This window comes from Cnephaeus nilssonii (genome assembly GCF_951640355.1).
Source record: "Cnephaeus nilssonii genome assembly, chromosome: 2".
NCBI classification, from domain to species: domain Eukaryota; kingdom Metazoa; phylum Chordata; class Mammalia; order Chiroptera; family Vespertilionidae; genus Cnephaeus; species Cnephaeus nilssonii.
The window spans coordinates 62,247,170-62,260,651 of NC_137073.1; the positions used below are offsets into that span (position 1 = coordinate 62,247,170).

A 13,482-nucleotide genomic window follows, 5' to 3' on the forward strand; every position below is an offset into this window, starting at 1 on the left:
TGACTTGTAGAATGGATTTATTAATTTGTTATCAGCCTAAAGGTTCTGATACTGGAATTTACCTTAAGCTTTAATGAAGTAGTTGGGGATTTGAGTACCTGGAGTGCTCAGATTTTATAAAATATAAGAAGTTCAGGTGTGAAGAGGACTGTAATCTTTACCTGAAATCTACTTAGATGGTCAAATGTTTACTTGGTGTCTGTAGTTAAACCCTCTCTAGGATAAGCAGAATATAAGATACTAGAGGCTCAATGCATGAAATTTGTGCAAGGGCCTTGGCCCCGGCTCCCACCCACCACACAGCTGCCGGGTGTGTGTGTGTGGGGGCCTCTGCTGCCTCTTCCACGGCCCCGCCCACTGTGGCTTTGTCTGGAAAGAAGGACGTCCAGAAGGATGTTCAGTCTAATTAGCATATTACGCTTTCATTATATAGATAATCTTTTAACTAAAATAAATGACAGTAGAATGGGGAATATGAGACACAGACAGGTAAAGAAGCATGAAATTTAAAATAATTTAAGAACACAGAGAAGAGGGGTCACAAAGGAGTCTCCTAATTTGTTTTATGTTTTAACCCTCATATAAGCATATACGTATATTTGAATGAAAAGAAAATATTTATTGAGAAACTATTTTTTACCAAGTATCTAAGTAGGTACTTTCACATTTATTATTTTACTTAATACAGCAGTTTTATGAGATCATTCAAATATATGTTGGACCTAGTTTACAAAGTTAAAGAAAAACATGCTCTAGTTAATTTTTTAAATGACTCTGAATTTTTGAGACTAGACATATGTTTTCTAAGAGCTTACACTTTATAGAGCAGATTGACTTCTTTAAATCAAAGTAGAAAATACCTTGAAAATTTTACTATTTTTGTTAAGTAAAAACAATAAATGTTTTACTGAAAGACTCAAAGCTATGTTCTTTTGACTTCTCACTTAGTACCAAGGTTCAAATTAATTTATGTAGATAGTGGATTAAAACACTGTGCCCAGCTTTGTGGGATACTCAGGAAGCAATGAATTTTCCCCATGCTCTTGAGGAACTTTTAGTCTACTGGTGAGGGCAACTCATGATAACATAAGTAACAATGTAATGTAAACAATAATAGATGATAATAAAAAATATGGCGCACCATGGCACATTATGGATCTAATTCCCATTATAATCATATGAGTAATAAATATGTTCAAATAAATTCATAGGAGGAGAGGACTTTGAAACAAGAGTTGAAGAATGTGGGTGACTCATGAAAAGAAAGGGCATTCCATGTGAGATTGATGAGATATTCAGAAGCCTAAAGAGGGCCAAGACAGTTTGTGAGGAAAACAATGAATTTGGTTTTAGTTATACTGAGTTAATGATGACTAGGGCAGAGAAACTGGATACCCAACAGGGAACTAAAGTTTTAGGATTGCTACCCTGGAGAAAGGCCAAGATTGAAGATTCTGGAGTCATCTAGAAAGTGATTCTCGGCCAGGGAAGCTTTTGCCCCCAGGAGACATTTGGCAATGCTTGGTCATCACAACTGAGGTAGGTGCTACTGGCATCTAGTGGATGGAGGTCCTGTTCAAACATCCAACAGTGTCAGGACAGCTCCTCATTATCCAGCCCAAAATGTCAACAGTGCCCAAGTGGAGAAGCTCTGATATAAAGAGGGAGCATCAGTTAAGTCCTTCAGAGAAATAGCACTAAGCAAAGGAGAGTGTGCAGAATCATCGGTTAATGAGCCACGGACTTCTTAGCAAATACCCACCTGTAAGAGGTGTTAGTAGAACGAGTAACTAGCATGAGTCTCAAAGAAGCAGAGTAATAGAGGTAACCATGAAAGTTTGTTGACTCATTTACTCAACAAATATTTATTGAACAACTGGTATAAATGAGGTACTACTAGTAAGTGATGGGGATACAGCAGTGGCTTCATGGAGCTTAAATTCTAGTGGAGGGTGACAGATAATGAACAAATAAAGGAAATAATAATTAGGTGATACTAAGTGCTATAATAAAAACAACAAATTGGTGTGTAATGAGAAGGAGGGACTTGGGCTGGGATAGGAAGGGCGTGACGGGTCTGCTTTAGATGGGATGGTGAGGCGGTAACATTTGGGCGAAGAACTAAAGGAAGTGGAGCCAATCTTGACAAGAGATTAAATGATTCTGACATGGAGGCCAAGGGAGCAGGAGAAAGGCTTGTGGGCATGAAGAGCACAGAGTCCAGCAGCAGTGCTCTGCATTGGTTACTTTTGTTAGTTGAGGACATCTGGGCCCTTTAAGCCCACAGTCTTAATAGATAAAAATAAAACTAATAATTCTGAATTTTCTAATCTTCATTTATAGGAGAGAAAACTAAGTTTGACATTTGGGTAATTTTAGGCAGTACTACAGGGGAACCCAGTAGAGTTCTGTCGGAATATGTCAAGCACTTGTTCTCCTCAACAATTTTCTCCACAAAGATTAGACATCCCCGCACAACACTCAAAACAACTCAGTGATGGAACGCAAATGCTAATATTAATCATACCTTTTCTTTCTTTTCTTCCCCAGGCTTCACAAGGCTTGCTGCTCAGGCAGTATCTATTGTAATCAGCAAGTTACCTACGGTGATTGCATGTTTGCCTCCCCCAATTAAATACTTCTTTTTTCTGTCTGAGAGAAAAATGTCAGAAAACTTTGTTGACTTGAAGAAAGCTAGCCTGCTTGTCTGGAACTTGATTGTAATTATATGTCGGATATTTGAGGATGGAAACACTGTGGAACTTTTAACAGGTGCTTCCCTTGACAGATGGAGTAAAGAGAAACTCAGTTTAATCTGTATGTGTTTGAAAGGCATCATGGGAGAGCAGACAAGTAGCCCTAATCAAATGACCCAAAAGGTCATACAGAGCATTGAGCAACAAAAACCCAACTGGATTAAAGGCCAATTGCTGAAAGCCAGGAAATTGAGCACCAAATGGTAAAGCAATGTTTTTGTTTTTTGTTTTTTTTCACTAAATTTTCATCAAATACATTCACAATAACAAATTATCAATAAACAGCAACAACAAAATTGTCAGACAGACAGCAATGGTAACTTCATGGGAATTTGATGAATATAAAAAAAAGATAAATATTCCATTGAAAACTGGATTGTAAGACATTCCTTGTCTTATTAAAATTTGAGACCCATTGATACACTGGAACATTATACCTGTTCAGTCACCATCTTAAGGTTTCTGATTAAAAGGGTGGTAGTTAAACCAGGAGAATTTGGTTTCACTCCTTTTCAGTGTGCAAACAGGTATCTAGTGGATGGCTTGGAGCATTTTGTAAATGGATTGGGCATGGAGATTAAATTAAGAAGGAATTAATGGATATAAAAGGCTTTTTATTGCTTTCTGTGTACCTGATTGTCAAAAAGGTACACATTTTTCATCTGGTAATGTAAGAATCCCAGAGGGCAACTGGGGCATATCACACTGGAGCTATAAACACACCCAGCTGTTTCTGTATGAAAATGTCAGCCTTCTCATAGGTTTGTCACCAAGAGCTAAATGATTTGTGGTATTGCTGACATTTTTAAGGGTCCCTGCTGAATTTAAATATGTACATAGAGTCCTCCCTTCTTCAGTATAGAATTGCATGATATGGATAAAGGAATCACGGCTCATATGGCCTGCAGATCACTCAGTCAGCCCCACCTTTTCTTTCTTTTTTTACAGCACTCACACACACACTGTCCCCCATTCTTTTAAAATATACTCATGTTGCCAGCAGGTACAATTATAACTTTCTTCCTGAAACGACTACAAGTTGCTAATTTTCCTAGTACATGGTAGTGATAAAGAGCTCAGGCTTTGGAATCTGATGGACAAATACAAATCCCTTGTACTAGTAAGTGGGCCGTCTTGTGCAAATTATGGAATCTTTCTCAAAGCCTCATTTTAAGAGATGATACCAACCTGACAGAGTTGTTTTGAGAAGTTCAATAACATCCATAAAGTTCTTAGCATCAAACTTAAAACTTGGCCCTGGCTGGTTGGCTCGGTTGGTTGTAGCATTGTCCTGTACACCAAAAGGTTCAGGTTCAATTCCTGGTCCAGGGTGTGTGGGAGGCAACCTATTGATGTTTCTCTCTCTTCCTCTCCCTCTTAAAAAAAAAAAAAAAAAAAAGTGAAACAAAACAAAACAAAACTAGTAAGCATTTGTTATTTATAAACTACTAAAATACATTGACCTCACTGGTTACTTTTATAACAAATTACTCTTTACTGGTTTATATTAATCTGTAAAACATTATACTAGTATTAATCCAAATAGGGAAATGTCAATAATCATGATTTTCCTGGCTTTGTCAGACTGATTTCTAGAAATTTAGTTCTAGGATGTTCTGTGGGTAAAAATAACAATAGCAGTCAGGCAAAAGCTTAGTAACATTGACAATGACCTTCTGAATCTTTACATTTGCATTTGATACCGGTTTACAGGCTTTTAGCCAATGATTTAAAGATTAAGGCCAGATGCCATTCTCCATTGCAGTGGTTACGAAAGGAAGAGACTAAGAAGGGTAAAAATAGTGGATCTGATTATAGTTCCGAAGTTAAATTGATGGTACTGCTGATTTAGGAGGCCCTATAGCAATAAGATCAGTTTAAAGTATGTCTCAGTCATATACAAGGGGGCCACATACAGGAATCCATAAGTAAAATTGTTTCTTCAAAAGTCTATTTTAGTTTAAGCATTTTACAAACAACACCAACACATGTGGTATCTCCTGTGTAGGGAGTTGTCTAGCTAATATTTGGCTGTTTAGCTATCTGTTGCAACATGCAACCAAAATGACTAGTGGCTGACTTTTAAAAATGTTTGACAGCCCTCAAAGATTCTGCATATATATTACATAATCATGTAATTAGCACAATGTTGTGTCTTTCTCAATTTCTCAAGTAACATCAATATTTTGAAAAAACAAATTTTAAAGTTCTTTATTATTATTACTTTAAAGTTATTTAAAGTTACATCTATTTAAAAAAGCGTTCAATCTGGCTTATTCATTGACTTTAGGTAATTTCTTACAGGATTTGAGAGCTATAGACATGTTTCTTCTTTGATTTGAAGTTGAGTATCTGGTGTACAAGTAAACTTTCAGTGCTACATAGTTCTCATAAATCAATGATCATTTGTGTCATAGATCTATACCAGGAGGAAAATGTATTTTAAACAATGATGTCTGTGTATAGGTGGAAAGTTGCCTTGGCTTTACCATAATTTTTTTTTAAGTATGAGAATGGAAGCATTTAAACTAAATAGTTCTTCTGTTAAGATCAATGAAATCTTAATTTTCCATGAAGCTTTTCTTGGAACTACACAATATCGTTTAGCTCGATTTCTTTCACTTGCATCCAGATTTAACTTTGATTTTATGGAAATTGTGCAAATAACCACAGTGGAAAGGCGGCAGCTGTAAGTGTTGCTTGTCTTGCATCCTGCCTGAAAGCATTACTATTCATTAAAATAACCTTCACTTTGTAGTAACACGCAAGCTGTAAACAGTCAACTTAGATTCTGGAGAACACACAGCCCCAAAAGTAAAGAAATGTCTGTCTTTGCAAAGTAATTTGTCGAGTTGAAGATTATTGTTTTTCATCATGGTGACCCTGACTTGGCTGGCTGGGTGCATATACAGATTAAGATTAATGCAGTTATTCCTTGGCTAAGGTCTGCCTCTTTCAGGGCACATTCTCCCTAATGACATGATTGATATGCAGTCCCAAATCCAGAGAGGAACTCATTAATCACAGCATTGACTGAATCCAATCATGTGCTTCACCTGCACAGTGATGGACAGGAAAGGATACAATTCCGGGGCTGACACCGAGGCACTCCTTTGTCAGAGGACCTCAACTTTTTCAATGTCAGCCTGTGCAAAACCTGATGAGGAATTTTGCTCGCATCCTATAGGCAGCTTCAGAACATTGACAAACTTCTTTTACTGAAACAAGGTCTTTTTGTTTGTTTAAAGACTTACTCTAGCTAATGAAAATCTCTAAGAGTAGGGTTTGCAAGGCTGATATGAACATCAAGTTTTTGGTGTGTGTGTTTTTTTTTTAAGAAGGATGTTTTGCAGCTACATGTGGAAGCAATATAAAAGTTAATGTCCAGCAGCTGGGTATCATTTGGTTCAGTCTTCAGGTCAGCGGCACTGACTCTTAGCAGAACTAATTTTATAATCATGGCAAAATCTCAGTAATGAACTGCAGTATATAGCTGATTACACCACATTAAATTTCGTTTAGTCTGGGAAACAGAGGAAAACTATGCGTTTTCTTTAGAATATTTAGATTGCAAAGCCTAACATGATCCAAATAGAAACTGCAATAAGAAAATTAGTGTGGGATATATATGATGTAAGTTGAATATCATGATTTATTTTGCACTTTTTGGGAACTTTTAAAAGAATTATGCCATCCATTATTACTATGTAAATAATGATTGAAATCAATAATAAGTATATGAGTTCTATATAACAGAAATATTTCCCAAATATAACTTGAACATTCCTGGGGTAGTGATAATAGATCCCTTTTCCTAGAAGAATAATCAGGGTAGTGACTTTTACTAAATATCTGTTACCAAGAAGAAACAGGAGAGGGAGGCATATATTTTAAAAAGGCAACAAGTGTCCAAAGGCCAATTTAAAACACCCAGTGGTAAGCACAGGGCCAGGAAGCACCCAACCTATATTTAGCATAATAGGCTCTCCCTTTGACACTTTAATTATTCTCTAATGTGTTCTAAGACAGGTGTAAAGAGGAATGGACCAAAGACAGAATACCAAAGCTATTTCCAGCATCAAAGATACTTTTTTATCCTCAAAGAGAAAATACAAATTATTTCATACATGTTCTTAAAAAGAAATGTTTTGTTTTCATCCCATGATTATGGCAATTTCAACAATTGCAGTAATGGGAAAATGTTTTATAGGTAGGAGTGTAAATGCAATAAAGAAATGTTTTAAAAAGAAATGATTCCATTTTTTAAAAATGCTTTCAGGTGCTTAGTTCCAAGGCACTGTTTACATGAGCAGCAGCGGTATGGGAAGGCTTACCTACTTGAGCAAAGTCTTTATGGGTGCTTTGATATGAGACTTGCATCGACTCTCCACACTCAACCTCTCTGATTATTTTCCATCTTTACAACTCTTCACCACTGATATGTCTATGCATTCTTTGTATTTAGTGCACTTATGACAATAGAGAAAAGCACAGCCCTAGAAGAAGGAGATATTGCTCTTGAACTGACTGAGCAGAAAATAAACATGATGGTCCTGGATATCTGCCACAAACCAGGTGGCAGCGAGTACCTGAGGCAAATTTATCACATCATGCGGCTCAATGAGGTAGGGAAACGGCCTTTTTACCGAGCAATTAGGTGTGTACTGGCCTGAGGCAGCGTCTGCTGGCAGCTAAGGGTTAGTCAAGGAGGCGATAATACTTCTTAAAGTCAATACCAAACTCAATATTGCATTATTAATAGAATATATTCAGCCCCGGCTGTTCTGCATTTGTACAGAAGCTTTACCGAAACAATGTAGGTTTTATTTATACGGTTTAAACAATAACACGGCTCATAAACTCAGTTCAGTTCTGAATCCTATAGACTAGAGGTGTAGTTTGGGAATTGTGTGTTTGTGACTGTTAAGCCGATGTTAAACTCTGGTATTTGTGAGGAATTTTCTGCAGAGAATTTTCTCTAGCTCTTCTCCTGTAGGCGTCATACTTGTGTCGGTGAAGTTGGAGACCTCTTACATAAAGAGAAAACTTCAGAAGAATATTGAGCCATCTTCAGGAGCAACTACTTAACCCAGGAAAATGCATTAATGCACAGACACTGGTTAGAACCAATGTCATGCTTGTCCACCTCTCAGCGGGGTTAAGCCTCTGACCTTGCCTGCTTCAGGCTGTTTTAGTAAAAATGTGAAGAGCAGCATCTCAGTTATTTACTTAAATGATATACGTGTGCTCATCTAATCAGGTTTTTAATTTGATCATATATATATGAATTAGAATATGACATCTAATGTGAATGGAATTATGTTTTTATCTGTAAACAGATGAATGTATTTTTTGGAATAGTAAAAATTGTATACTATGAATTATGTGAAGATACACTGTTTATCTCAATGAGATAAGCCTTCAAGACCCTACGTTTCTAAGGAATTGAAACAAAAATGTGGGGTGTTTGAGTCCGAGTTCATTGTCTGATGAAATCGAATGAAGTCAGAGGACCAAAAAGGTTATCGGAACTGAAGTGCATTGAAAGAAGCCAGTCCTGGAAAAGGTGCAGCTGGGGTCCCAGGAACAGCCCAGTGTCCAGAGCTTCTTTCCACGTTACAGTCGTGTGTTAAAGTCTGTTAGTCCATGTGTAGAGTCCCACATGGCCTTAAGCCACGTGGGCACAGGGGAGCGTGTCTCCTGGGGGGGGGGGGGGGGGGCGGAATCAAGTGCTTTTTAACCTATGGGGTGGGTACAACCTTGCTAACTCCTGATTGGTCTTTTCAAAGAATTCTGCCATAGCAACATCTTTGGGATTGGTTTATATCCCTCACTGTCTTATGATTGGTTATCTGCAAGCTGCCTGTCTTAGCAACATCCATACATTTTAAAGTTTGTCTCCTCTATGCTTCTTTCCTTCCCGGCCCAGCAGGGTCGCCTTAGTAACTCCGCCTAGCTGGATTCCCCTTCTACTTCCCTCCTCTTTCCCTCCCCCACCTCAGGGTCCTGTTCCTGTCCACATAGCTTCCCTCTGTCTCCTATGAATGAATTACATTCTATCACAGCACTTTATAACTGAGTCATTTAAATATTCTTCCCATTATTATCTGAAAGTTACTTCAAGCAATTCTTGTTTCCTGGCTTTTCAACAGCTTATCAACCAGTTAATAAACAGGTGATGTAATCATGTATTCAAGGGTCACCTGAGAAGGAACTGCGGAATTTGTAGCTATGAAAACATGGTCCTGTCCCCAACGGACTTAAAGCTCAGTATGAAATTGTTACAAAGAAATGTAACCTATTCACTCTTGCTAATAATCGTTCACAGCTAGTTGTGGGTTTCTACTGGGGGAACTTGGGGACTCTCTAACTCCTGACCTTGGCTAACTGAAAGACCTCCATTTATTGGCACGTCCACCTGGCCACCCAAACTGCTGATTGACTGAGGAACAGGTGTTGCTGTAGGATTCACTCAGATCCTGGTAAAATGGCGCTACAGTAATTCTGAGGTCAGCAGTGGCTGGTATAGATGGCCAAACTGAGAGGCTCGTCCTCTTTTTTAAAAGGTCTGTAACTCAAGAAAGATTAGTAATCACCAGTAAGTAAAATCAGCAAAAATTGAGTTGGATATTCAGGAAATTCAAAGGCTGTTTCCCTGCGACACCCATGGAACTCTGAGGCAGTTGTTCTGAACAGGTAAGCCTTGAGGTCTAATGTATTAGACCCTTTCCTGAGGCACCAACACATTTTGATTAAGTTCAAAGTTGTGATGTTTCTTTCATTACAACTGAATATACTTACTGTTATGGCAAGGTCTATCAGATGGAGTGGCGGGGGGGCGGGGGGTGTCGAGCTAAGTACTTGGTGGTTTACAGCGCTCAGTGTGACTTGGTGCTGCTGGAAGGTAAGATGAATATGTGAGGTGAGGCTAGAATCAAAAAGTAGTGAGAATGTTTCCTTGTTACTACTAAAACAATGCAGGCATTAAACCCAAATAACAACACAAGCATGATTAAGTGACTAGTATAATACCTATGGGCTACTTTTATACTGTGAGGTATCCTTATGTTGAAGGTGAATTTGCATTGTGATGTTTGTTGATTTGACGAGTGTTTTGAATACAGCGTTTCACAATGAATACGATGGGTGTTCTCTATTCATGAAGTCATAGAGCAACAGGAAAAAAGCACAGTGGACTGAGACCAGAGATGTGGCTTCTACCACTCATCCCTGAGTGACCTTGGGCTTGTCCATGACCTTTCAGAGCTAACCACTGAATGTGTCGTGAGCTAGAGTTTCTCTAACTTTCCTGTGCCTGCCAGTCTCTTGGGAAATCGCAACAGTCAGATTCTGATTTGGTGGGATCTGAGGTTCTGTTCTAACCAGCTCCCTGATGAGGCTCATTAGGCTCACCTGTGCATCTGACTTAGCATAACAAGGGTTTTCTAGGTAACTTCTGAAGTCCTTTCCAACTCTGAAATTCTGAACCTACGGTAGTCTTAATCCTAATCTTGGAGAAAAAATTATATTGTGACATCCTAAAAGTTAGGACAACAATTATTTATTGCATGACTTGCTTATTAATAGTAAACATTTGATAGTTTATCAGAAACTTTCATTTTTATTTGTTGTTTTCCAAAGAGTCCTATAAAATAGGATTGCTTATCTTATTTATTTATGGATGGAAAATGTGGAATAATGCTTTAGCTTGCCTTTTTTATTGTTAACCCTATTATAGATGTCTCCCATCTCCCCTCTTTGCCCACCTTCACCAGACCCCGCCCTCCCCTCCCTTTAGCCCTCGCCCATACTGTTGTCTGTGTCCATGGGCTTGAGTATATGTTCTTTGGCTAGTCTCTTCACCTTTTTGCATCCAGTCTGGCTCACTTCCCCGCTGAGACTGTCAGTCTGTACCATGTATCCATGCCTTTGGTAGATTGACTATTTTTGCTCAGGCTAATACTGGCAGTTAGGGAATTAGAATTACATATTTTGATTTTCTTTTGTATCTTGATATTTTTCAGGCCACAGCATGGAAATTGAGTTTAGGTGCATGCATTATAATCAATTCTACATAGAATGAGGCTGCTTGTCATGAAATATCAGAGTACTTAGCACTTCGCTGAGCATAGAGTAGATAGCAACGACACTTAATAAATAAATAAGCAATCTTGTCCTGTGAGTAATCATGCACCTGAGTTAAGTTTTGGTAACCAGGGATGTTAACACATGAACCAATGACAAGACAATGCCTATTAAAAAGCCTCTGATTTATCAAGCATACATTCCTTATGTGAGAATTTGCTAAAGGGTTTTCTAATCTCTTCTATATATCAGGTGAACCTGTTTTTGATGGGTTTATTGCAAAACTGATTAGTACTCTGCTGTGTTTCTTCTGAAAATGTATTCTGTCCTGAGGCCAGTAATACACTGTAATCTGGCAAATGTGCTGAAGGAGTAGATTTGGATATTGATCGGTTTATTTTGAAAGAGAATATATGCTTCCCACCACAACGACTTGTAATTTTTTTCCCTTGAAGGAGTATTTAAAAGAACAGCTGTTTTCTATGAATGGTTCAGAGGAAAAGCCATTACCCATCCGACCTTTAAAAACAACCTTGAGGAGTGTGGAAGATCAGCCTTCTGCCTTTAACCCTTTCCATGTGTACAAGGCGTTTAGTGAAAACATGCTAGATCAGGTATGTAATGGTAAATTTAATTTAAATGTAGTGATTTCTTTACACTAATAAGAAAAGAAAATGGCTTGTGTTTGAATATTTACTCATAAGCCTTTTATCTCTGAAGCAAAAGACCTTATATTTATTTGTATGGTCTGCAAAAATTGACTTTGAAAAGTTATTTTACCTTCTTCCTATTTGTCAAACTGATTCATATGTTTGGTCTGTAAAATTTAGCTTTTGACCAGGTCAGTTCACCCCGGGCAGAGGGAACATCTGTTTGGCTGTGTCTACAAAAAGACCGAAAAACCAGGCGTTTTGTAACAGTCTTCTCTCCTTTGCTTCCCCCAACCCCTACCTTGTAATACCTACACTCACATAACACCTTGGAATCTTTATCAATTTATCTAATTTATCAGGTAAATCATAAAATAGTTTACAATTAATTCTAACTAGAGCATTGAGCTATTTTAGGTAGCATGTGTAAATTAGCTTCTTTTTATATATAGCCCTACACACATTCCTGAATTTAAAATGTATTTGCTAATGATCCTAAAGTCGGGATGTTTGGAACAAAGTCAATGTGATAAACACCACACATTTGTTAATGTCGGATTATGCCATTGTTTAAGCTGAACATCGCAGTAATTATATTAAAAACATCACCTTTATGCCAACATATTTGAAATCTGAAGTTGCTTTTGCTTTATTCATTCTTTTGGTGGCTTTTCTGAGAAGCCTCTTGACAGACTATTTGAACTAACAGGGCAGAAGAGAAGGATTGCTTGACCTAGAGCTCTGACGAAAATAAGAATTAAAACAATAGCCTAATTTGGGATGCAGATAATATTTTTACCATGCCTGTTACAGCCCTAGTCTACACTCATCAATACTGTAGTAGAATAAGACCTTCAAATGCTGACAACCCGGGGCAGAATTCTGCTGCTCTATGACAGGACTGGAGTGCTCCATTAATCAGCAGGTGACAGGGCAGAGTTCTTGTTGGATTTTAAACATCAGCCTGGACTCTTATCATCAAAACTATTTAGTTTAAGGAGTATAAACATCTGTGATACTTTAAAGCCTAATATATTGTATAAGTTTGAGCTTATTGGCTGCTTTCCTGTATTGTACATTAGATTACTCTAAGCCATAAATAATCATTGTGGCTGTTAAATTATCCTCACTTCATTTAAATAAATGGCATGTTTTATTCAGTTCTGAAACATGAGGTTATCTTTCACAGTAATTTTTCTTCTTGTTTTGTTGTGAAATTATCTATTAAATTAGAAAAAAAGAATCACTTATTTTATTTACATTTATAAGTCCTAATATTTCCCCTTTAAAGCATTTTCTTAACCAAGAAGATAGCATTAATATCACACTCTAATTAAGCTGTGTCTTATAATTTGTCATAGCACTTCCAATTTGTTTCCTTTTTTTAATCCATTGACGAGAGAGAGAGAGAGAGAGAGAGAGAGAGAGAGGGAGGAAGGGTGGGGGAGACAGAGAGAGAGAGAGAGAGAGAGAAAAACATCAATCTGTTGTTCCACTTATTTATGTACTCATTGGTTGATTCTTGCCCTAACCAGGGATTGAACCTGGAACCTTGATGTATTGGGACAATGCTTTAGCCAACAGAGCTACCCAGCCAGGGCCCCAAGTTTGTTTTCTTAATCAAACTTCTGAGTACTTAAAAAGACTATAAACTGATGTGTGAAAAAGTTACCAATTTTTTTTCTTTGCTTTGCAAAGAGTCACCCTCTCAGAGAAACTTGTTGGGCAAAAGCCATTAATTAGCACTTAGAAGGAAAATGACTCAAGAAATTGATTTATGTTTTTATAAATAATGACTACATCTCCAAATGGATTTATAAATTAATTTCTGTCTTATTGGAATAAAAACCTTCTTCTGTGGACATGATTGATGTTATCTGTCTAAGTCCTTGTTCTGGACCCCCCTCCTCCTTAGTTAGTCTATCACAGCTGGAGCTTTAATTTACTGATCATATTAACTCTGATTAATAACTAACAATAGCATCTTCTCA

The 13,482-nt window shown here is 37.6% G+C and overlaps 1 protein-coding gene across 10 annotated transcripts in view; it reads left to right on the plus strand.

Annotated features, from left to right (window-relative positions):
• Nucleotides 1-13,482, plus strand: part of KIAA0825 — a 366,280-nt gene that overhangs the window by 161,395 nt on the left and 191,403 nt on the right. For 9 of the 10 annotated variants that reach the window (XM_079798899.1, XM_079798896.1, XM_079798902.1 and 6 more), the window contains 3 exons: nt 2,551-2,959; nt 7,222-7,381; nt 11,297-11,455. In XM_079798899.1, the coding sequence (XP_079655025.1) occupies nt 2,551-2,959; nt 7,222-7,381; nt 11,297-11,455 (728 nt within the window). Of the gene's footprint in view, nt 1-2,550; nt 2,960-7,221; nt 7,382-11,296; nt 11,456-13,482 lie in introns of those variants that run through there. The other variant, XM_079798897.1, reaches the window with a different exon arrangement.